The sequence below is a fragment of the Pseudopodoces humilis genome, chromosome 2 (genome assembly GCF_049639895.1).
Source record: "Pseudopodoces humilis isolate 2021_Gansu_Grassland_sample_001 chromosome 2, ASM4963989v1, whole genome shotgun sequence".
Classification (NCBI taxonomy): domain Eukaryota; kingdom Metazoa; phylum Chordata; class Aves; order Passeriformes; family Paridae; genus Pseudopodoces; species Pseudopodoces humilis.
The window spans coordinates 38,389,587-38,414,688 of record NC_142201.1 but is presented as its reverse complement, the minus strand read 5'-3'; the positions used below and the strand labels follow the sequence as shown (position 1 = coordinate 38,414,688).

The 25,102-nt window shown below is 37.2% G+C and overlaps 1 protein-coding gene across 2 annotated transcripts in view; it reads left to right on the top strand.

The window, feature by feature from the left end:
- PCCA (propionyl-CoA carboxylase subunit alpha) overlaps window positions 1-25,102 on the top strand; it is a 274,540-nt gene that overhangs the window by 52,549 nt on the left and 196,889 nt on the right. For both annotated transcript variants that reach the window (XM_088051153.1, XM_005516806.3), the window contains exon 7: window positions 24,084-24,215. In XM_088051153.1, the coding sequence (XP_087907279.1) occupies window positions 24,084-24,215 (132 nt within the window). The remainder of the gene's footprint in view (window positions 1-24,083; window positions 24,216-25,102) is intronic.

Genomic DNA, 25,102 nt, shown 5'->3' with positions numbered 1-25,102 from the left:
CTTTTTTCCTTTAATGTGCTCATTAGCAGTGGCAAATGCAGGTTTTAGCACATGTCAGTAATTTACATTTCATTGCTGAGTGGCTGCCCTTGTTCAAGAGTTGTTTTTAAGCCTGATGAATATACTTGTGTTGGGAATAAACTGAGTAGAAGAATTGAAAGCCAAATACCCTGCCAGGCTTTTCAATTGGTGCTGAAGTTTCTAGTGGGCCACTGATTAATGCATGAAGCAGCAGAAAAATGCAAAGATGATGTCTAGAAAGGTTACTTCAGGTAGATTTACCCTCAAACCCTTCTTCCTTTATAACTACCTTTACATTTTCCTCAAAATTTCTCCTTTAGCAGGCCTTCTCTTAATACGAGAATGTGGTACATTAGATGGACTTCCTAACTAGGCTACTTATTTAGAAGTGGTAGAGAAAAGTAATGCTTGTGCAGTGAGTCCTAGAAACAGATGATCTTACAGGCTGTGCAGTGTCCTGCTCTCCGATCATGATGATAGGGATCTTGATGAATATTCGCTCTTGTACTTTCTTCTTTCCTCTGCCTCTACTCCTACTGGCTGTCTTGAAGATGCGTGTGGTTCACTGCAGTAATGGCAAATACATGTGTTGAGATGCAGTAACATCGTGGCTGGCAATTCAGATGCAAAATAAAGGTTGCTTTTGGAGGAAAATTGATGCTTTTATGTAACAACAGGTTAGTTTGGTAATAAAACCATATGATTAGTTAAATGTGTTCTTGATGGAGTGATGTTCTTGCTGTTTCCCAAGTTAGTCTATTTTCAGAGCACTATGTGGAAACTTATACTGTGAAATTATACTCTCCTTTGTAGGGAGGCCTGCATATATTTTCTGTCTGAAAGGATAGATATTGCTGAATTTACATATGTACACGGACAACGAAGCATTTTTATTCCAGATGCCTGTTAGGATCATACTGACATGTTCTTCAGAGCTCTTGCAAAAGAGTACTGCTGCTTACTCTTTCTCACTTTCACTCTTAAGTATTGTGAACACTGTTTATATTCAAGTTACTTATTATACAGTTGGGGATACTATACAGGATGGGGAATGCATTAAACATGTAGCATGGGAGGAAAACAAGCAAAAGATATTCCAGAACATTCTTGTGAATAAAACCTGCGAGTTTATTGTGTAAGTATTTGTGAATGCTTTTATTGCCCTATCTGAACATTGGGTGCACATGTTTAAATGAGAATGTTTGTAGAAAGTAGAGCCAAAAGTAGAGCCATTTGAATATTTTTCACACACCGAAAGTATTTTCATAGTTGCCTTGGTCAGGTTTGGAATTCCTATTGTTAATTTACAAAATAGCTATTTGGGTTGTCTGGGAAGGCTGAGTCCTTTACCTTTCCTGTGTTAGCATGGAGCTATCTGCAGTGGGAAGTCAATGATTGTCATTAGACGACAAATACTAGCTTGGGTTAACAAGTAGTAAAGTATCTATGGATGTTACTGGAAAAACTTTTTTGGTTGTGGGCCATAATTTTTTTTCATGGCTTGTTATAAAAAAACCTGAAGAAAATTACGCTTTTTTAATGAAAAAAACTTGTGTGAGATATTTTGCCTTGTGGTTAGGACGCTTATATGTTCTTTGCTCTCTAAGAAATCTGGAGATACTTGCGTGGCAGTCATTGAGGCTAACAAACAGTTGAGGTTGCCTCAGTAGAGCTTGCACAAAAGTGGACAGAACATTTTATCCTTTAAACTTAGTTTCTTTTTCAGTTGCAACTGAAGTCATAAACTATTTGCAGATTATGTCTTAGAACTGGAATGTGAATCTGAAATGAAGATTTCTTCTTGGAGGTTTATGGTAGGACAGGTTTCTGGGCTGGGGGCTCTAGTGAATAGGTCCTCTAGCTCTCACCTCCTCTTGCCTGGCTGAATGTGCTTCCTGATGGCTAACAGAGCACATCCTGTGGTTGTTGTGGGTGCCACTGCCCTCCCTAGTTACTCAAGTAAAATGAAGTTGTGTCCCTAAGGCATTGTTTATTGTATATGTGTGCAAGGTTGTGCAGTTGTTAAAAAGCAGGGGAAATGTTTGCTTTCTGGATCTTAGGACTTTTTGGAGCATTGATCCACATCTTGATTGAGCATCTTGCACCTTCCTGTATGTGCTCTGCCAGGAGTAGATTATAACTGTGAATGCTGGGGCAAAGCTGTCTGCCACAGTTTACTACACTAAAGGTGGTTCTGAGTAGATGAATGATTCTTTGGTCTCTGGAACAGGATCTGATCTCAAAATGTAGGATGTTCCTACAGGTTAGTAATTCAGCTATTTTTTGGGGAGGGAGTTGTTTGTTCTCTTAGTTTAAATTTAGAATTGGCTTTCTGTGCCAATTCTAGCTTTTTGGAGCAAGAGACAGATTCTGTTCAGTCAAATTGGTATAGCTCATAGCCATATTTGTCTTCAAGGAGATTTTTGGTAGAAGGTATCTAGGGAATTCAACACCCATGCAGCCCATACTGCCATGCTCAAAGGGTAATTTTCAAGGTGCTCAATTTAAGTAGTTGGTATTTTGACATCTGTGATTCTTCAGGTATTAGTTGTTGTATCCCAAACTGTGATAAAAAAAATTTAGTCTTTGGGAAGACAATAAATATACATAAGTTAGGAATGAGTTTAGGAAGCCAGAGAATAGTATATATATGGGATATGGCAATCTCCTATTTTCAGTGTATATTTTGATTCTGCTTGCAGGAAGAACATGTTATTTTAAGGTGGTACCAAACTGAAACACTTGAGTTTTGTAAGACTGGTACTTTTATTCGTTATATTACATTTGATAATGTAGATAAATAACTCCTGTAGCAGCCATATTATAAAGCTGTGACTACTTTTGGTAAATGACTATAGTGGACTATACAAATACTGTGTGACTGTTTCATATACAAAAGCTGAAAGAACATTTTTTGTATATGGAGAACATGCCTCTTTGCACAAAAGGGCTGCTCAGGAATCCGATGTGTAAATTTGCTTTTCAAAAGCAGGCAGCAGCAGGTGTGCTGCAGAATGGTGCTTCCGCTTGTCCCATCATGAGAAGGTGTTTAATTTGCTCAGGCTGGAATTCAGGAAGAATAAGTTCCCCGCCTGGACTTTTGGGCAAGGCATCTTGATGGCAAGCTGTGCTTAATTTGAAATTCAAAGCCATCATACTAAAATAATACCAGGCTATTTAGGAACAGGTTACTCAAAAGGTAAAAAGTGCCTGAATAAGACTTGGGTCTTGCGTGTATGTGTAGGCATTGACACAGTTTTGTATTAGATAGTTGCTTGATTGTTTGGGACTCTCACCTTGCTTGGAGGCTGAGTATTTCTTTGTGTTCATTCTTCAGCGTTTGGTTTCAGACAGTATTCAGACCTTGCACTGGGCACGTGTATATTTAATTTATCTGGGAAACTTTGTCCGTTTCTATTGTGTTTGTGAATTTATACATGTTAATGTATTTATTCTCAAAATACCTTGTTGATCTTGAGCTGAGCAGGAGAGGATCCTGTCCTGCTACTTCCTTGCATTTTTTTTGGTCTTTGTATTCAAGAATGTCATGGCTTTTCATCTAGAAGGCACAGGAAGCTCAGGAATTTGCAGTTATTTCCAGTTCCAAGGAGGAATTTCAGGTAGTCTGGACATCTCATGGGGTGGAGCGTGCTCTGATTGTATTGAGTTTTCGTAGTACTGGACAGCTAGACTCTCCCTAGAAGGTGGTGCAAATTGAGATATTCCGTGGTTTATGAACTGAAATATGGCTAACTTTTTCATGAGAATAGTAGTGGCTTTATTTATTATATATCATGCTTAGCATGGTACAGTGTGGCTTTCATAGTTGTTAACTGAAGCTTCCCAGATGCTGTATGAAACTCCTTTTCACTTTATTGTGAGTAACACTTTAAACAGTATTACCACTGTTCTTTCTGAACTCCTCTTATTGAAAGTTCTAGCCTTTTGGAGATGTTGAGAGAAATTCTTGTGCAAGAAATCTTCGAAGTGAAAGACTTGAGTCCAGTGAGATTTAGAATTTGACAAATGTATATTCCAGTAAGAGTTTCCAAAGAGTGAATAAAGGGCACGCTTGTATAGACTGTCTCTACCTTTCTACTATACCTTATACCAAAATGTCTGTGTGATAATAAATTAATGTTTTATCTACAATATTGTTTCAGATATGTCAGGTTGTGTAGTAGATTATAATTGTATCTTCTGTTTTACAGAAGGTTTTGGGTTTTTTTTTTTGGTGTTATTTCCAACTATACAAAACACTTTTCCAGTCATTTCAGTGCTTGATAACTTTAGGCTTCATTGCCTCTGTACATTTTTCAAATTATTAGTTTCCTAATGCTTACAGCTTTAATTTACCCCCTACTGATACCTTAAAATGGATTTTCAGAATTTTGCAAGTGGGCTACTATAGTTGTATTTCAGTATTGGTCCTCACTGACACAGAATTTCTTAAGTAGCCTCCACAATTAAAGGGATGGGAAATTCAAACAAGTCCTACAGCAAGAAGCCAGAGATTCTCTTAAATAAATTTGTATTTGGTTTCTTAGAATGTTTTTGCTTTGATTATTTCTGATAATTTGCCTGTTGCTTTTGCAAGTGGTTTTCTCTCTGATGTAACTTAAATATGTTAATTTCAGTATCTGTTCTTCTGTTGGGGTTCAAGCAAGGCTGGTACCCTGGCTGAAGCCAGCACGGCAGCTATTCCCAGCTGCTCTGTCCATATCCCACTGCATCAATGTGATGGATGGCGAAATGGCGATTTATTGCAGGGAAACTTAACATTTTATAGCTTGGGGTCACTGTGTTACTCCCATCTACATACGTCACACCTGGGTGCTATTGGCTAATTACAAAAGGCCTAGCTATCCTAACAGAGGGGGGGTCTAGTAGCTTCCTGTTACATCCCGGTGTCTTCCGCTCCGCTATGCCCTAAACTACAACATTCTTCTAATGCAATATACTTAATGTTAAAACATGTGCTTTGTTTAAAAAATAACAGATATAAATCTGTCGCACTGCTTGCCTCACAGCACCAAAATATCCATAAAGGATGGCTTAAAGAGTTTAGTGCACATATTGTATCCATGGATGAGTATATTAATGCATGCTTGCACATCGTTCTGAATATAATTCAGGCTATTGTTTTAGTTCCTAGTGCCAGAAAACTACAGAACTATTTTTCTTTGAATTTGCAGTTAGAATTTTTTTTTAATTTTCTGTTACCTAAAATTGAAGATGTAGTGATAAGGTATCAGCAGTATGTTCATGCATTGACTGTAGTCTATATAACTTTGAATCATTTAGCATTCTGCCACATTTCTGTGGAAAAAGTATCATTCATAAGGACTTCAAAATCAGGCATTCTTCTTGCAGTTAAACCCCAGTCCCTCTCCCTCTTGCATCTGTTTTTGATAATTGGTAAAATTATTATTTTATAATTACAAAATAAATTTGGTGCATTATTTGGTAGGTTTTCTTTTTTTCCAGTTTCTGACTACTGTATGATTTAGGGGAAATGCACAAATATGTTTTAGTATTTTCATAGTACAGGAGACTAGGAAATTTGTGACAGAAGTTTAAAACTGATTAAAGAGAGCAGAAGAAAAGAGGATGGAAAAACCCTAATGTACTAAATGTACTAAAAACCCAAAAATCTGTGACTCCATGAATTGTATATTATACATAATATACTTGTATATATGTATATTATGTATAATTGTATATTATACATAATAGTTATATTGCCATGTATTCTCAGAGTCATGTAATGGCACATAAGTCTTGATAGACAATTCTACAAAAGTGCAACCATTGCAACTGCCTTTGAAAAATAGTGAAAGAAAACAAAGCCTTTAGGAACAAGGAAATGTTATTCCCTTTTAAGGACTTTCTAGTGTAGCATGTTTATATCTTGGTCTGGTGGAGTGAAGTAAAATCTGATGATTTGATTCCATTCTAGGAATGACAAATTTTCCTAAAATATTTGACTGAAAGGCTACTGCAGGGATATCTTAGAGGAATTGAAATGGAGATGGAACTTGCCTAATGAAAAGTCTATGTAATGATTAGGTTTCAGTATGGATAAAAAAACTTTGTAGCCCATGTTCCTGTGATAGTTAAATGTCAGTGATATGAGTGATGTAAAATAATTATTGCTACTATTAAGAGTTTAAATTTGACTTCTGGTTGCTTACTCTTATTTGAGTGTAAGACTCCTGGTTTGATCTTGTATTTCCCCATATAAGATATCTGGAGTTTGGCCTTAGTTACTGTCTTGTAACAAAATTATAAACCTGAAGTTTCTAATTCATGTTGGTCTGTATTTTGAGGATTGCAGCGAACGCTACAGATACCACAATAATGTAGTAGCTTATGGTAATTATTCCAAAACAGAGATTGGTCAGGATGCTGTACTGTTGCATAGTACAAAAACTTAAACCAGTCTTAAAATCATTGCAAAGCTCTCACCTTATGACTTTGAAGTTAGCTTTTGAGTGGTAATTTTTTTTTTTAGAATAGAAAACAACTGAGATGCTTTGGTGGGCAAGAAGGGAAATGGTATTAGGCATCAAGAAGTTGGTATGTCTTGCTGCTTTTTTGAATTTTGTGCTTGAAAGGAATTTAGCATTCGGCTACGTTATCTGCATTGTAATAGCTGGTAATGGAGATACTTCCTTAAAACAAGGATCCAGTGTGATCTTCCAGGGAGTTTTGAAACTGCTCACATGTCATAGTGATTTTTTTAAAAAAATAAATGTTTATATACTGTAACTTTCCATTACAAAGGCAGCTGGCATTTTCTGGATAATAATGTTTATGTATGATAGTTAAGGGTCTTAATTCTCCATGTCTTACTAAAAATGAAACTTGTTATAAGACAATATGTGAGGTGATATATATATTTCTTTTTGGATTATAAAAACATATTATAATATGAATAAATGGTATATGTATTTGGACCAAGAGAAGAATGTTTAATTTATTGAGAATTGTCAAATTAGTTTTTCTTCAGATTAAAGTAATGGGGTTCAAATTTGTTGTGGAATTGGAGCTCCATCTAAGTGAGTAAAACAGAAGCTTTCCTTTCACTGATGTAGTCAGCCTGTTCATTAAAAGATGTGCTAAATGGACCATGAAAGAAGCATTAATAGACAGCAGAAGTGTAAAATACCTTGAAAAATATGTAGGCTTATGTAAACTAGTTGAGAGATAATACACTGAAAGAAGACCTTGAGATTATAGAATGAACGTAGTTTTAATTTTGTGAATGGCAAGAATTCTTGTAAGAACTGTTTGTATATCTGTGGTGAAGAGATTTGTTCCTTGCACAAAGGTCATTCTGTGTTTTCTGATCTAATGCTGAAGAATAAATAGCAGTGAAGATATAGTCCTGGAGCTGAAAAAAATTTGCTTGAAAGATCAAAGATAGAAACAACTTCAATCACATTTTTGACTGTTTAACACTTAAATGAATCTTCATTTTTTAAAGTATAATGATGGATATTGCAAATTATAATATATGTATTTACCTTACAGTATCACTGATGTTGATGTTGTTGACTTCATCTATATTACAGCAAAATCCAGAGAACCTAATTATGCTCACCAAATCCCTGTTGTGCTCAATGTCATGTGGACATGTATAATGAAAAGCTGGTTTATACCTTTTCCCCTTCCTCCAGTTCTGTTAGCATCTGAAGAAAATTAAAAAGGGATAAGCTAAAAAAAATAATCAGGGAAGAAAAACCTGGGGTTCCAAATGGAAAACCTTAATGCTTGCAACCGCAAGAAGGTCTTAGTCCTCACTGTTCTTTAAAAAATGGAGACGTGCAAACAGTCCTTGTGGTTGGGTAAAGCAGTATTTAAAAGTATAGGCATTTGTATCTCCTCTTTCCAGTTACCTCTTAAGCTTCTGTAGTGGGAAGAGTCTTGTGCTCTTCATTAATAGCAGCGTTTCAACATAAAACTTACTTAAAATGTGACCAGCAGAGGCCAAGAATTTTGATGCAATATGATGCTTGTGATGCAATGTAAGCTTAGGAGTCTACTTAATGTAACTTTTGTTTTGTTTTTTGTAAAGAATAAGCTCTTGATATTAATTCATAAAAAGCTATAGGTTTAGGGACCTGGTATCTGTTCTGTAGTCCTTAAAATCAGAAGGCATGGTTGCCTGGAAAAGTGACACTGTTGGTTTGGGTTTCTATATTTTTTGGAACTTTCTCTTCCTATACATAATATTTTTGAATTCTTTTGGAATGTATATATATTCAGAGTGGAAAATATTATTTATTCCAGACATAAGTTAATGAGTTCCTTATTTTCACATTTCTTTCCTGTACTGAAAATCTTGTGAGCCAGGGTCTTCGTTTGTTTGTTCTTCTAAAAGAAGTCAGTCCCAAGCACCAGCTCTAGTTCATAAGTACTTTTCCGTAGGTGAATATTTTGTCAAGTTACCTCATTTTTTTTTTTTCATGGCTAGCTGCCTTGTCAGTTCTGTTTTAGTTTTGTTTTTTTATTTTTTAATTTCCAGTTTGTTGGGGAGATGATGAGCATCAGTTTTACACAAAGAGACTAATAAATACATTATTCAGATTGTGGTTTTGTTCAAAAATATACACAGACTGGTACTTGGACATAGAGAAGGATTAAATTTAACTTGCCTCCAAGCAGTTAATGAAATCTTTTATTACAATAAACATAGATCATTGTGACATCATATTTAAAATAGTGACTTATTTCATACTGAAAGTGGTGATTCTTATATTAAAACTTTGCCAAGCTAATCCTTTCATAGTATCATGCTTTGTATCCACTTGAGATTGATTGATTCAGGTAGAGCCTGAAGTATGAGGCTTTGGGAAGGAGTTCTGCTGATGCAGAACTGTTTTTCAGCAATAGCTCTGCAACTTTGTCAAAATTTCTAATTTGGAGCAGGTCTTTCCCATCTTTCAGCTGATTAAAGGCGTACTTGTTTTGGAATTGGGAAAGATAGTTCTTTTTATCAAGTGATTACAGGCAGTGTTCATTTTTCTAGAAGTTTCAATGATGGGGCCAGTTACTGTTGAGGAGGATGCTATGGAGCTTGCATGGTAAATTAATTTCTGTCCTTGCCTTTCTTCCTTCTGGGATTCCAGCGTGAATGTTTCAAGTCCTGCTCTAGCTCCTGCTGCCAGTGATTCTTGAATTGCTCCTATAAAGCAAGGAATGGGGGCCATAATACCACTTTACATCTTGTGCACATTTGTGGAAAGATGCAGTTTCATAATCTGTATAAACTAAAGTTTTCCTGCTGTTATAAGGAGGTGTTGGCCATGGTCACATGTTCCTGCCATCTCCCTTGTTCTGGCACTACTATTTATGTAGTCATCTAGAGCAAACTTAAAAGTAATCTGGAAAGAGAAGTTATCAAAATGCAGTGGCTGAGGTGTGAAAAATGAAAAGCCTGGAGGTCAGGACCCCACTTTTTTTGTGGCAGAATGGCTTTAAATTCTGACTTTGTTACCATGGTAGAGCACTTCTCACTGTTAATAACTAAATTTCCTCTTGGGCTGAGCCCATCAGAAGAAGCCTCTTTGCTGCTGCCTGATGTATTGTTAGCAGGTGACCACAAGGATGATGAAGGAACTTTGAGGCTGTAAAATTGGCCCTTCAAGGGTTGAGCATGTGTTATCCTGTGATGCAGTTGTGGTCTCTCCTTGTCTCTGCCTCTGTTCTTTGGTGCAGGAGGTAAAATGTAGCCTTTTGTATATACTTATGGTTGGTTTTTTCCTGCTTGTGCCTCAAGAATATATTCTATACCTTTAGGATTTTTTCTTTGAGGAACATCAGCATTCAATTTGCTAGTGAAAACCCAGTTTGCCAAGAATTTTGAGGTAATCCGAGCTCAGCAGATAAACTGGAGGTTGAACTCCTGGAACTTAATGTATTTCATAATTTTTATGTAATTTAGCTGAACTATTAAAGTAGAAAAATTTTCCATGGTACTGTGGTCTTACTTACTTCTGAGACATCAGTTTGCATCAAAGTGAAACATAAAAATTTTGATTTTCTAATCTCTGTTTACTCTAGTTTCACTCCTCTCTTGCCTTTGAAAAGAAATACCAACTTTTCCAGAAAGATTGCCTTAATTTAGCAGGCTGATTCCCTCTACAGGCTAAAATTTTGAAATTTAGGGCCTGTAACTGTTTAAGCATGCTTAATTTCAAGCACATGCTTATTTACAGGATCCAGATTTGTTTGTCTAATTACTTTATAGCATGAGTGAAGCCAGACTGTCCAACTCTCAGGCCCATCTGTTGGGAAGAAGGAACTCGACTGTGTCTGTTCCAAAAAGCTGTTTTACCCATAGTCACCAGATAAAATTTGTTTCAGATTTAGAGTTGGTGGTATTTGAGAATGCATGGTAGGTACTTTTGTCATATTATCCTGAGCTCAGAATGGTTGTGGTTCATAGGAGCAGGACCACAAGGCCATATCATGGATTGCTGCATTTTAAGGGCCTGTAAATTCTCTGGTGCTACATATTGAAACAATTTATTGACTTGTTTTATTTATGACACTGAGCTAGTGAGAGGTTGTTGTCCTAAAGCTGTAGCATTTGGAATGATGTAATGCCTGTCCATCACATTTTGTTCCACAGGTTTAAATGTGCCAAATTCCACTGTTACTTTCTCATACCAGCCAAGAAGTATAACTTACACATACTTTGAAAATAAGTTGAAACTTCTAATAATATTCAGTGGCGTTTATTATCACATGTAATTCTTTGCCTTCAGGTAAAAATAAAATTAAATGGCCAAATCTGCACATTTCATTAATGTAAGAATATGCATGAGTGAAAACAGGCCTTGGTGGAAAACTCCAAATTTGTATATATGAGTATACAAGTCCCATTACTTAAAAGAAAAATATTATTCTTGATTTCATTATCTTAAAGTTTGACTACAGAAGCACCTGAACCTTTTTTCTTAATTTTATTTGAACATCCACGTTTAAGAGGACAATGTAATCACACATGTCTCTCTGCCCATAATATCTAAGGTGAACTTCATATAAGTAGAGCAAAAATAGAAGCTGGAGGGAGAGCTATGTACATTGATGGTTAAAACATATAGAAAAAAAAGAAGAATACTTTCTGAGAATGATTTCCAAAGGGAAAAAAAAAAAAAATCAATGAATTTTTCATTTACTTAAGTGTAGTATATTGAGCCTCTCTTGGTGGGCAGCTGTTAAGAGCTAGTTACCTTGCATTACAGGGTAATTAATCCATAGTTTTCTCCAAGGAAATGTGTGTATGATTTAAAGAAAATCTTCTATTAGTAATACTACTTACATCCATCTTATTGCAAAGAAACAGCGAAGGAGACAAGACAGAGTGTGTTTCATGGAATTCCATGGAATGGTATCTTTGCTGTGACCATGTTGCCTGACGTCATCCCGCATATACACTGGTACTTGCTCAGCTGATGAGAGGGCCTCACAGAAGTGCTCCCCTACCATCCTCTTTCAGATTGTAGCTTCTTCCAACTTCTTCCATACCTGTGCTGGGGTAGGGAGTTCCCTCTTGTCCCTGCTTGCCCCCCAGCTGTGTTTTGCTAGCACCGTGCTGGATCCTGTGTTGACCTAAGACAATTGGATAAGCTTGCCTTTCAGAGATGGGAACTTCTAGATTTTTTTAAACAATTATTTCATTGATCAAATGGTTATCACTTGTCTGCAAAGCTAAAGGAACAGCATACTTTAGTACAGATGTAGAAATTAATGGCTAGAGACATCAGTACCACCAGTTACTAGAGAGGAAGGATCAGTATGAGAAGGCTTTGCTTTTTCTTAAGGAAATGGATGTAGTGAGATTCAGTAGGAAGATATATATCCCTTTATCTCAAACAAAATATGAGTCTTGTCTATTTTGTGTCAAGGGTTGTACCAGGCTCTCTCTACTTTTAGTTGCTGTCCCTGTCCAGAGATTATGATCTTCCTGATATTATTCACTTAGCTCTGTGGAGTAAATGAATTTGGAAAGGAACTCTGGAGACTGGTCCCTTTCTTGAAGTGGCATCAGCTGGAACAGGTTGCTTAGGCTCATATCCAGTTGAGTTTGGAATATCTCTAAGGATGGAGACTCCACAGCCTCTCTCAGCTACGCGTTCCTGTGTTTGATCAACATCTTCCACTATTCCTTGCCTTTCTAGATTGCAGCTATCTCACATGTGACCTGTCTTATCACCAGTGCCATGGCAGTACCTCTGTAACTCCCAGTTTTCCCCTACTAGTGAGTGCCACAGGCATCTCTGGTCATAAATGTTGTTTCCAGTCAGCCTCCCTCTACCTTTCCTCCATGCTTTCCCCCATGTACCCTGTTAAATGTCTGGTGACAGTGTATTTGTTAAAAGATGTCCCTAGTGCCCTTAACCCTTCTGGGGACTGTCCCTCAAAATCCTTTAAGAACCCCCTGCCCCTTTAGCTATTTTTAGCTCACATGGTTCCCAAACTGCTGCTTGGGGTGTGAAAGTTAGGAGGAATTGGGCCCTGGGGTGGGAGTACTGACTTTTTGGGTCACTATTCTGTGACAGTTACTGTGACCAATGGGACAGCATCCCATCCTTAGGTTCTATGATGATTTTATGCCTGAGCAGCTATTGCCCCAGTCCTATCCTTCCCTTACATGTGTGATGTTTTGTGGTTTTTAGTAATTGCAAGGTCAATATGTCCTGGCTTTGGTGGAAGACAGTCTGTTGGTTCAGTGAATTAAACCTGGTTTAGTGTGGTGATGATGAACAAACAAAATCACAAACAAATGTGTGCCCATGTGCGTTTTGTTACTGATATTTACTGCTTCTTTGGTGCTTAAATAATTGTGATTAATGTAACTAACAAAGTGATTTTTATTTTTTCATAAATATGCCTGTTTATCATTTAATGTTTTTTTTGAATGTCAAAAATTAAATTTAATGCTGTTTAATGGCTCTCTTCTTGTGGGAAAATAACTCCAGTTTACTAACAAAATGTAGATACTTCCAGTTTTTTGAAGTGAAATTGATGGTTTGCTCTGCATATTCTAGTGTAGTTTAGGGAGTCTTTATAAATGCTCTGAAGGTCTTCAAAACAGTCTTTATCAAACATTTGATGATGATGATTTCTCTTGACAGTAACACTTGTCTAAATATCAGCAATCACAGGTATTTGACAGGAAGTAAATTTGTAACCTTGTGAGGACAGTGGAGCAGATTTTTAAGTCCACTGGTCAGGTGAGAAAAGTAGGTCAGAATGACATTACTCGTATTAGAATATGGTTAGGGCAGTGGGCTTTTAACAGTCTTGTTTTTATCAAGAATGTTGCTTATTTAGTGTTTTTGTTACAATGTCTGAGAAATGATGCTTTTTCAGTGTAGTTTTTAGAGAAGATGATTATTGGGAAGATAATTCCAGGGTCACTTGCCATCCTGGCTGTCAACACCAGGGTTTCTTATGCTTAAATCATCAGTAAATTCAGGGTCGTGTGAGCTTGGATAGTCATCATAAGTTTTCATTTGGTTTCTGAAAGAGCAGTATAAATATAATTATAGTTACCTAACTTTGAAAGCATTGTAGAATGTCTGGAGAAATACCAGACAAATTTTTTTCAACACACAGGCACACAATTAATGCCCTTTAACTGCAAACTCAGTGTAACATCTCAGTAACACAGTGCTAATGTTTCATTACTTGTTCACTTCTAAATATATTCTCATGTTTTGATTATTAATTTGGCCTCCCCTTTGAAAATGATACCACAAGCTACAGTATTGCAAAGTGCACTTACTGATCGAGCTATATGTTTGTGTTCTCTATTAATTTGCAAAGCTTCATGTGCAGCTTTAGAACAGGAGAAATAGTATGGCTGTATTAAGAGTATGCCTTGTGTCCATGCATTTTCTTTATGTGCTCTAACATTGGAGTTTTTGAACTGTTTGTTATTCTGCTTCTCTTCCCCACTGAACTTTCAGTTTGATACTGAAAATTTTGTATATGCCATAAACTTGGGTCCTTGGTAATGAGAGGTATTGCTTTGGCTAGAAGGATGTTCCCCAGTTTTTCCCTCTCATCATTGTCCCGTTTTTTTCTCCATGACTGCCTGGTTTTAATTTAGACTAATGTATATTTTTTGTTAAACATCTCATTGAGTATTTTCTGCCAAGCTGAAGGCTTTTTCCAGACTGAAAGCCAAATGGCCTAGAAAATAAACTGCTGCTTTCTCTGCTGAATTCAGTACAGTAATTCTAAGTGCTTTCCCCCCTCCAAACAAATAAAAATATGTAGCTTGAATCCTAATTTTCAAAAAAGTAAAGACGTAATACACTCCAAGAGTAAATATTATTTGATTGTGTTTTGAAGTGAAGTGGGTTTGGAATGAAATAGGTTTGGCTAGTTGTCACTCAAATGTATTCTTTAATTGATAAGATAGAGTACTTATTGATAAGCAGGGAGTTTTTCTTACCTTGCTAACATACTCAGGCTGACTTTGTGCAACACAGGCATATTACATTTTAAACTAATTTTCAATTAATGATTAAACAAATACTGCTTTTACATCAGGCAAAATCCTGTGTGGTCATGCAGCTGATAGAACTATTTTGTGTTGCATGAAAAATGAAATGGTCTTCCTGAGGCTGGATGGTCGGGAGGACTAAGATTACACTTGTGTTTGCCATTTCCTTTGTGCATACCTGATTTCTTCTCTTTATCTTCGTGTAATCAGCAGCTATATCCATTGCCAGGATCTAATTGAACTTAATGAAGAAAGAGGTTCTGCTGTTAAGCTTCTGCATTTTCTGCTCTTTGTGCTGCTCAGGGTGCTAAAAAGAGATGAGTTAACATAAACCTGAGTAGGCTGTTTAACCTTCTTTCTCTTCTGGAAATGTAGATGCAATAACATTTGCAGCTGAAAAGGCTCATTCGCAGTTTCTAATGTTTAAGGATGCAAATGAAGCATTTTGTCTTTTCTGTCGCCTGGAGGTGTTAAGCAAGGAAACAGAAAGAGGTTTCTAGGATTAGTTCCACAGATTTCTTTTATCATGTAAAAATCGAGGGTGGTTTCAATGCCATGAAGTGAAGAAAAGCAATATGGAAACCATCCAGGGAAAATTCTTAAGTTTAGTTTGTTTCTCCCTAAATTTTTTGGGCATTCCTTACTACTGATATAGGTGACTGCTCAAAACTCTTTCTAGCATACCAGGGCTAAGTTCCTGTGCCTCGGATGGTGTCTGTGTAGTGTTTCATATATGGTGAAGTAATTAATCACTTACAGTGGCATGGCATGCAAACTCCTGTATGTTCAAATTTTATAGTTTGTGTTTGAGAAATGCTTCTGAACAGTTAATTCAATATTGCATTTAGGTCCTGGACAAACCTGTAATATATAGACCATCTAAAGCCTTAAATTTGTTTCAAACTGAAATTAGCAAGTAAGACTTCAGGTTGCTGAACAGATCCGAAGTGAAAAGTTTTAAGTATAGAGCCACAGAGGTGGTACTTGTTCTCAGTGTCTTGTGCTTTGAGCTCTTGGAAACAGCTGACTGCTTATTTTTACGTGCAAAGGTATGACTGGGGACTATGTCTTCTACTTATAAATTACAAAATACACTATGAACTTTTTGGTAAAGGAGAGTTTTTAATTTCAAAATGCAGAATTAAATCAATGCAAGCACATTCACCCTTTGTACATATAATTCATGATAATAATAGTTCACAACTCGTATCTTGTTAAGGACATTGCCTACAGATCAGTCTGGTTCTTAGTTTTGACTTTGTAAATTTACCACTTCTGTGGAATTAGGAGATGACTTTAAAGTTTATTTTAAAAATTATTTTCCATGCAGCATTAGTGCTTAAGGTGATACTGACCATTTGGAGTTATTCTGGCCACTCTGGTGTTTATGCAGAAGGTTGTGTACCTTTTTTGTGGTGTACACATTTTTGGACATTAGAGTTAAGTTGCTTTAGATTGTTTATACTGACTTAGCAACTGTGCCTTTGTTTAAGCTGAACTTTAGAGTAGTCTAACAAATTGAGTCCTCTCTTTCCACCTCCAGTATTTGAATATACATATACTACATTTTTAAAAAAACATAATTATGCCTATCTTTCTATATATTATATGTAACTATGTGCTGTTCCTACATTCTATTCCTAGCCTGTTTTAAAGAAGGCATATTTGGGGCCTGGATAAAACTTGTTGTCGTTTGGACCTGCAGAAGTTTGTTTGGCCTTACTACTAACTGATTAATAGATTTGTATGCCTCTGCATATTTGAGACTATACTTTGGAGACAGGTATTAACAGATTCATACCAGGGTTAAATAAATCAGTTAATATTTCTTAGAATGATGGTCTAAAGGGAGTATATTAACACATCTCCCTCCCCATGGTAAAGATTAAACATGGAACAGGCATCGATTGGCTTACTTTCAAGTAAATGTGTGTATTCTAGTTTTCATTTTTTTTGGGTATTGGTGCTCAGCAATTTTCTTCTTTTCTTAAGGTGTGGTTGGAAAATGCTTTAGTATTCTTTAAATTCATTTTTAAGAACTGAGGCAAACTTCTTGCAGCTGTGTTCAATTTTAGGTAAAGCCTTTTTATTCTGCTAGCTTTTTCTTTTCAAAGGAAACACTTCCAGTGTATTACTTTCTCTTAAAGTACGTACTCCTGTTTGAGACAGTGAGTACAGATATTTAAAGTGGCACAGTACAGTACTCACACATAACTTGTGTGAAGAGTTCTGACTTCTACATTGTAGTGGGTTTTGGAGCCAAGTAACAGTTCCGATTTTGAAGCAGAATTTGGAAGAAGCCATGAGATCTGATAGGCTGGGCAGCACAGTTCTTTATTACCACCTTCCTCTGCAAGTTGCCTCAGGCACTGTTACTTTTCCAAGTGTCAATTTATATTTTGCTTTTGAGGCTAGTTGCTGTCACAGTCTGCCTGCCTTGAGCTTCTGCAGCTCAAGGTGATTGTAGTAATCCATCTCTTTCCAAAGATAAAACAAAAGCCCAACCTCTGCAGAAATAACTGCAGTAGTCAAAGGCAGGTGTAGTCAGAGGACAGTAGGATGCTCTACAGCCCTTCCCTTCCCTCTCATATTTCTGTGCTTTTGCTTACATCACATACAGTCTTCACTCTACCATAAGCCTGTACAGAAGGCTTTAATTTATTTCAGCATGGCTCATTTTGAAAAAATACTTGTTCTAATGAGGCATGCTACTTGTACGTGTTGTCTTTTCTCTCATGTGTGTTTGTGTAAATGTGTGTGCATTGTAAAGATCCTTTGTCTTCAGAAGTTCTGCTTATTTCATTGTAAACAAGATTGGAGAAACCTTTCTTCACTGAACTGATGGAGAGTTACTGCTCTTGGTGATCCATAACAGGCTTTTTACTGATTCAGGCCCTTTGCAGCTTAAAATTAAACAGCCGAGAATGAAATTTTCTATTTATTGGTACTAAATTTGCAGGTTGATGCCCACACAAATCATTTGCCACTCCTGTGTATGCTTTTAATTTTGAGCCTTCAAGACTGCAGCAACAGGGCACAAGCAGTTGAGCTGATAGGTCGTTTGTGTGCATCTCAGCAGAAAGCATCAGGATGTTTTTTCATGTCCACCACAATCTATGTAGAGCATTTTACCAATTCAGTATTTGCTAAATTATTGAGTGAATGCTTCTTATTATGTATTCCTATAGTTGATTTCCTTGAGGGATTCCTTCCCAGTGTGGAATGGACAGTTCCTGAATTCTGAAGTGTTTTATGTACCTGCCTTTTTCAAATTATGTCAGTGTGCCTCTGGTGGTGGTGGTGTTTGTGGTTTTGGTTTTTTTTCCCCCCCCTGGTAGTACTCCTGAATCTTGTCTGCCTTTGGATGTTTCATCTGAATTTTTCTGTTTTGCTTGGTTTTTTCCTAGGTTTTTTTGTACCTCTGTTGGACCTTCCTTTTGCTGCCAGCTCAGCTTTTCAGCCCTGCATTTAGCCCATGTGACTTAGAGGCTTTTTAGACCAGCTGTCTATTCCAGTCATCTTTGAGGTGTGCTGCTTATCTGCTCTGTATGTGCCTGCAGGCAGCTGCACGTACAGGTTTGTGTCCTTCTGGTGATCTATGAGCTGTACGTGGGAGATTTGATTTGTGGATGATCCCAATTTTTCTGGAACACTGTGATTACCAGACTACTTGTGCCTGTTCCCCTCTCCCGTGGGTCTGCCTCCTTGACTGGTTGTGTGTCAAGAGGGAGTATAATGGTGAAATAATTAATCAGCTGCATGTTAAGGATTTAATGGAAACAGTTTCTAGTTTCTCTTGTGAAGAAAACTTGAGGGTTAAGACAGAACTCCTTTGAAAACCAGATCTATGATAAAGTTTCTAATGAAGTTCTTATCTGTGGATCTTCCTTCATAATGTTATCAATAAGTGTGAAAACTTGTGCTGCCCACACTTGCTGATCTTGCTGTTACCTCACTGCCACAGAATCTTGTTTCTGTTTCTCTTCTGCCCCTAAGATGTTGGAATACTTAAAACAACATGTCAGAGTTGTTTCAAGCAGTGGCTTTGATGCTTCTAACTTCAGCCATTCCATGATTCAAACAGCGCTTCTCAGAGAAGCATCATGTTTGATTTTTAAAGCAAACGTTAAAACAGTAATGCAGATTTGACAAGAAGAGCAGGTCAATATGGCAACATACAGCCACCCTCCAGAGCCACCTCAGAGTTTAAGGATGTGCCATCGTCCCAAAGAAGATTCTTGTTCCCAGTTGAATGCACCAGCAGCTCATGGTCCTTCCTTCAGTGCCCATTAAGCTTCTCTGTTTAGCTCATTTTATCTCATGAAAGTGAAGGAAAATACTTCTTACACAAAAAAACTAAGCCGTTGTCTGCCATGTTGGTCAGCTAAGTCAGCTGGGGAGTGTTTAAGCCTGCCTTTAGAGAAGGGGGACAGATAGGACTATGGGCAGGCATGTGCAGGAGGGGGAGGAAAGTGAATGAGAGAAATGGAACTCTGTCAGTCACCTCAGTCACTTGAGGGCTGTTCCTGTCTTCTGTAGGTATCACCCTGAGTTGAAAATGTCATATGTAAGTCTGAATTTGAGAACCTATGATTCAGTAGCAGCATGCAACAGATTGTTTGGGTTCTCCTATAAGTTTCATGAACTTGTTTAAAACCAGCTCTGTGTTTACATAGAAAAGCTTCTTTTCAGTAAACCAGAGCAGCTACAAATGCTTCTGAGACATCTCTATCCTCTTAGCCATTTCTTCCTCAGAGATGGGAAATACTTTAAGAAAGTATACTTTTAGTCATTTTAGGTACTAGGGAATGAACAAGCACAAAGCCTGCATTATTGTTGCTGCTTCTGAGTGGTAAGATAACTATAGGGGCTTCTGCACCTGAAAGCAGCTGGGCACTTGGAGTATGTTTTGCCACATCAGCATGCTGTGAGTGGAAAAATCCCCTCATCAAATGAATCCTGAAAGAGATTCTTGATAGCAGTGTTTTTGTACGTGACATATCTCCTTGTTGGTTGAAGCTGCTCCTCTTAAGCTGATGTTACATGCAGATTCAAATGTCTTGGCTCAAATGAGGACACAAAAAAATGTGTTTAATTGTCCATAACTAACATAGTAAAAGACAGAGGATAAGTTCTAGTATCACTTGTTTTGTCTAAAGCTGAGTTGGAACTGTTCAATCATTTCCTGCAGCTCCAGGAGGCCTGGCAGTGAGTTGTCTGCTTTGCCACAGATTCATAAGCCCACAGAAGAGTATACATTGCCAAGTATACGTGTGTAAAAGTTGTTTATGCAGTTTTCCCTCCTTTATGCTTTCTATCTTTAGTTCTGCTTTGGCTGTCACTCAGACTGAATCCACTACTGACTGTATACTACATTAAGTGTGAATATCTACATTCATAATTTCCAGGAGGAGATGCAAAGGAAACTCCTCTTCTAGACTTAGTCTCTTCAATTACCTCAGGGTCCACAGGAGTTTGTCCAATGGGCAGGTCCTTTCCAGATGGTGAGAGTGTGACGACTTACACTAACATAGGTCTGTTTGGCCCACTCTGTTCCCAGAGCAGTTAGATGTTTGACAGATAGTGACTGATGTCACATAAACTCGATCATGAACTTCTGAAATGGATTTTCCAAGTCCTGCCTTTGCTTTTTGTACTTTGACACTGTGTTTAGTTTCTGCTATATTAGGGATTCTGCATTCTCTTAGGGTAGGCTAAGGCTTTTGTCTGGCTTAAAGAAAGCCACCCACCAAACGAAAAGGAAGGGAGAATAAGCTGCTTGCAGTTCTTATGGCATGACTATTAGGCCTATTGTTGCTGCTTTCAAAAATAATGGGCTGTTGGGGAAAACTCTTCAATATCTACTACTTAAGACAACTAACAAATAACAATAAATTTGTGAAAAAAAAGTTAAGTTGTTCTTTTATAAAATATTCCTTACTATTTGCCTATGCCTTTGATTGTGTATCACTGCCCTACTTTGCACAGATATCACAGGTATGTTTCTAAACAAAATGCTGGTACTTGTTTATGGTGAAACTTGATGTGTTTTCTGCAGCCAGATAATTAATCTTCAGTGCTGAAATATGCTGCAGAATGTGTGGAGGAGTAACAGAAGTTTTGGAAGAACTTGTTTGATAAGCATTGTGTGAGCTTGTGTATGTACAGCAGAGGTTTTAGTACTTGCTGTCACACCGATGAGTCTGTGTGTGAACAAACTGGTAAATCTTTGTGAGAGCTGAGGATGCTGCCACCACATTCTTTCTTATGGTCTGTTTTTGGCACTTTCAGTATTGGCCTGTAGACTTTTGAATGGATTGTTTAATGCATTGTGTGACTGTGGGCAATGAGGAAGCTGGGGCGCTTTTCTGGTGATGAGCTGAGAAGCTTTGGTAGAGGGCTTGAGCGAGCATCTTTGAGTGACGGGGTATTAAATTACTGTAGCAAGACTTGCAAGACTTTGTTTAATAGTGCCTTAAGCTGACATAGTCTTTCTTTAAATGTGCTTAACTAAAGTTAATTGCAAGTCATGTCAGAGAATGCAGACCTTTCCTGTGTAAGAGATAGTTAGACACACTGCCTGGAAATCAGCAGAACCTCTTAGGTTTGTTAACTTATTTTTGGTTTATGGATGTTGCATAATCACGTGGTTTTAGGTGCTCTGTGTTATCATATTAAGTTAAACTATTTTGTTTAAGATTGTTGATGGGGAAATAACTGGCTGTGGTGACTGCCCCAGCTGACTGATGTTATGAGGGAATAGCTGGTGGTATGATGCTGCTGCTTGTTCACCGTGAAAGAGCTGATCTGTGCAAGGTACAGAGGTTTGAAGCAATTAAAACCAAAAGTTGCATATGTAGATAAGCTCAGTTTGTAAATTGTGAGTTATGAAAAGTATACATTAAAAAAGACAAAGATGCAGGTTGCAACAGGTGATATTTGCATTAGAGTAATGTGAATCTGCTGCACATCATCTGGTACTTAATTTTTAGTAAGTATTATGGGCTGTATCCATGTGGAATGTTACAGCTCTACAGGATTCATGTAGTAAATATATTGGATGAAGAGATTAATTTCTTGAAATGGCCTTCAGTGTTCCTTCTCAGGTGGTTCATTAATCTCTTCTGAATGGTACTGTTCTCTTCTTATCCAGCTATCTGGACAGGAGCAGGGAGTGATCAGGGCACTTTGGAAGCCCATGCCACAAATCAGGGAGATGAGACAGTAGGTCAAGCATGATGTCCCATATGGGCATTTGGCTGGAAAGGTGAATGCCTGCTGATGCCATCAATGTAATTTTTATCCTCCCCTGTGACCTCCAGTTTGAATGAAGATTTTTAATTTTCTGTCAGAACGAAGAGGAGAAAAGAGAAATACGTAACAGTATGGAAGTATACTGCAAGGTACAGGTCTGGAATGGTCTTCTATGGCAGCAAAAGTTTTGAACCTGCTATCTTGACCTCTGGAGATCTCATGTTTTTGATAGTAAACTGAGAAGAAAGTGAGGAGAGGAAGCAATACGTGGTGAAGTTTGAAGTGGTATTGGTCAGGATGCAAATGCCAGTGTTGTGGCAGAAGCTGTGGAAACAAGATGTTTCCAGGTTAGAAGTGATACAAGAGGGACAGTGTAAGCTCCACTTGTCAAGCATGTAAGTGATCCTTTTCCACAAGGCTTTTTGAGATTGGAATACAGAATAACAGAAGACTCTGCCCTACCTTTAGGTGTATGCAGGTACCTATTTGTGCCTCTTGTTAAGAGAGGAAGAAGTATGAGTTTTCAGGTTGTTTCTGAAACAGTCAGCTCCAAACTTTGTGTCACTGTGGTTTCACTCATCAACTCCTTGCTTTGTTTCCCTTCTCCTTTAAAAAGTGAATTTCTTGAAGTGCCAAAGGACCTGAACACTAAATAATTATAGATCTGCACCCTTGTTTTGGTCCTCCTGTCTCTTCCTTCTTATTGCAGTCTTCCCAACTTTCTAAGACAGCTATTAATCAAGTTGTTAATTCCTGAGTTGCTAAGATAAGAAACCAATGCAGTAGAGAAGAGGTGGGTGGAGATAAACCCCCAGATGTTTCATTGTGAGTCAAAGCTAACACTCCTTTGATATAGCAGAGCTGATGCTCTGCATTTGGTTTGGGTGTCCTTGCACTGAACTTCCTCGTGTGTCTGTCATGCTCGCGTGATCTTTTCTGGATGATCTCCTTTTAGCTAGTACAGTATGAAATAATCTACACACATCTGCTGCTGTTACACTGGTCCTGCTAGGAAGCTGCTGACAGAGCAAACAGTGGCTCCTGAGCGTGTTGAGATCTCTTGGCTCTTATAAGATCACAAATACGAGGATGTTTCCCAACTTAAACGTATTTTTCCTATGTTCTGGGATTGGATCATGTATTAACATCATATAAATACACAAAACTCCAACAAATGACTTTTTATCATTAGTGACTGTAACTATATGATTTGTGTAGCACAAATATGTGTCAGAAAGGCAAAATACTAAGGCATAAATTGTGATATGAGAAACTGCGATTTGCCATTTTGTGAATACTGGTATTAGGTTAGGTGCCCATTGGCTAGAAACAAGTTGTTTTTAGACATTTTACAGGTATCTTAGAATTGGGGAGAAGAAAATAATTGTAACTTGGCAAAATTGTGCAAGGCTTGATTTTTTAAAAAAAAATATTTTTTTTTTTATCTTTAGCCCTCTTTCATCTTCTTCTTCCACCTCCACTTACCTGAAATACATGTGTACTTGCTATTGCATCAGTTACTTTCAAGGAATAGTTCTGATAGAATTGCCTTCAACTTCCTGTAGTACTGACTTGAAGAGGTTTGAAGAAATGCCTCTACCTAAATACCCTTGCTTAAGTCTATTGTTGGCATAGAGAAATGGGAGGATGAAACATGCAGTTCAGTGTTTTGCCTACTTGTTGATGCTGAAGTATTAAAACACTTCGTTAACCCCTTTCCACATTATTATTGGAGAAGAGTTTCCTGAAAGAATCAGGAAATGTTATTTTACTTATTGCTATATTTTTAAGGTCTGAAATATGTTGAGTAAAAGACAGCATTTTTATTGTGAGGCTTCATTGAGGTTTGGTTTTAGGAATGCATACTAAATATAATTCTAGACTGTGTTATTATTTGGCAAATGCATCTTTGTAAATCACTTTTGGTTATTTCAGTGGTGAATTAACAAGCCTGTTTTCTGAAGGGATATTTCCATCTTTCAGGCTGGAGTACTTCCACTTGCAGCTATTTTTCTCTGGCCTGGCTTTTGATTTATACAAATGCTAATTATAGGGCTTTGAATCTTTGTGTATACATAGTTTCACAAGGTCATACACATTTTTAATGAACTGTCTGAAATATTTATATATTGCTCTATTGTTATGTAAAGAGATCACTGTATTATAAGTCTTGTTGCATTAGTCAGCTCAAGAGGAGAAAAAAGTTAATAGTAATATCTGTGTATAGAAAATCTGATTTTTATTTTTGTCTCCTAAAGTTTTATCTTCATTGTCTTTGCAGGCATCAGAAGGTGTCACCTTCATTGGACCTGACACACATGCTATTCAAGCTATGGGAGACAAGATTGAAAGCAAATTGTTAGCCAAGAATGCAAAGGTCAACACGATCCCTGGCTTTGATGGAGTAGTCAAGGTGAGAAATCATTTAATTACTGTCTGCCCACTGTAGGAACAGTGTCTAAATCAAAGTACACCTATTGAAGGTCTGATACAGAATCTAATTATAATTTTATCTTCTTTTTCAGTAAAATGTAATTTAAAATGGAGTACAGATTTTTACTAACAAGAGAGCTTTGGAGGAGAAAGTCCTTGATAATAAATGATGTATTAGGAGTTCTTCAGTGGAATCTCTAAAAATACTTTGCTTTAAATTTAACATGAAGGCGGGTAGATGTGTTAAATGTCAGGTGTAGATTTGACTTATTTGCACATCTTTACATTTCTCAGGTCTTCTTATTGGCCAAGATTTTGACAGCTCTGAGTTAAGGGAAGTTAGTTAAACTTGTGTGAAGTTTCCATTTTATGGTCTGTTCTGATGGTGCATATTTTCATGTGTTGCAAAATTCAGGATGAGGATGGGATGGGGGGACTTTGGTGGCTCATTATCAGAATCTACAGAATGCTCTTTGTGTGGCTTTAGAAGGAATGTCTTCCAACAGTTTTGTAAAAAGAAATTTGTTGTTTCTTTATAGTTTGTAGCATTAAATACAGTATATATTTGTTTTTGTTTCTTTTCTGCTATAATGGTTGTGTTGGGCTCTTACAAGCTTTCCCATGTGTCTTAATATATTGTCTATGTTAATATAGTTAAGCTTTTCTCTTTAAAAACCTTCATTGTATAAAACTAAAACTTGGTGCATTTTAAAATGTTGGGTTCCTGGGTTGAAATTTTCTCTGCTTTACATGTCAAATCAGATTTTATTTCAAATGAAGTCTGAGTAAAACTTCAAGTTGCATGAGAGAGTGTAGTAGCTAAGCTGGGTTTTAAAAAACTCTGTTAAGAGACAAAATACCCCCCCA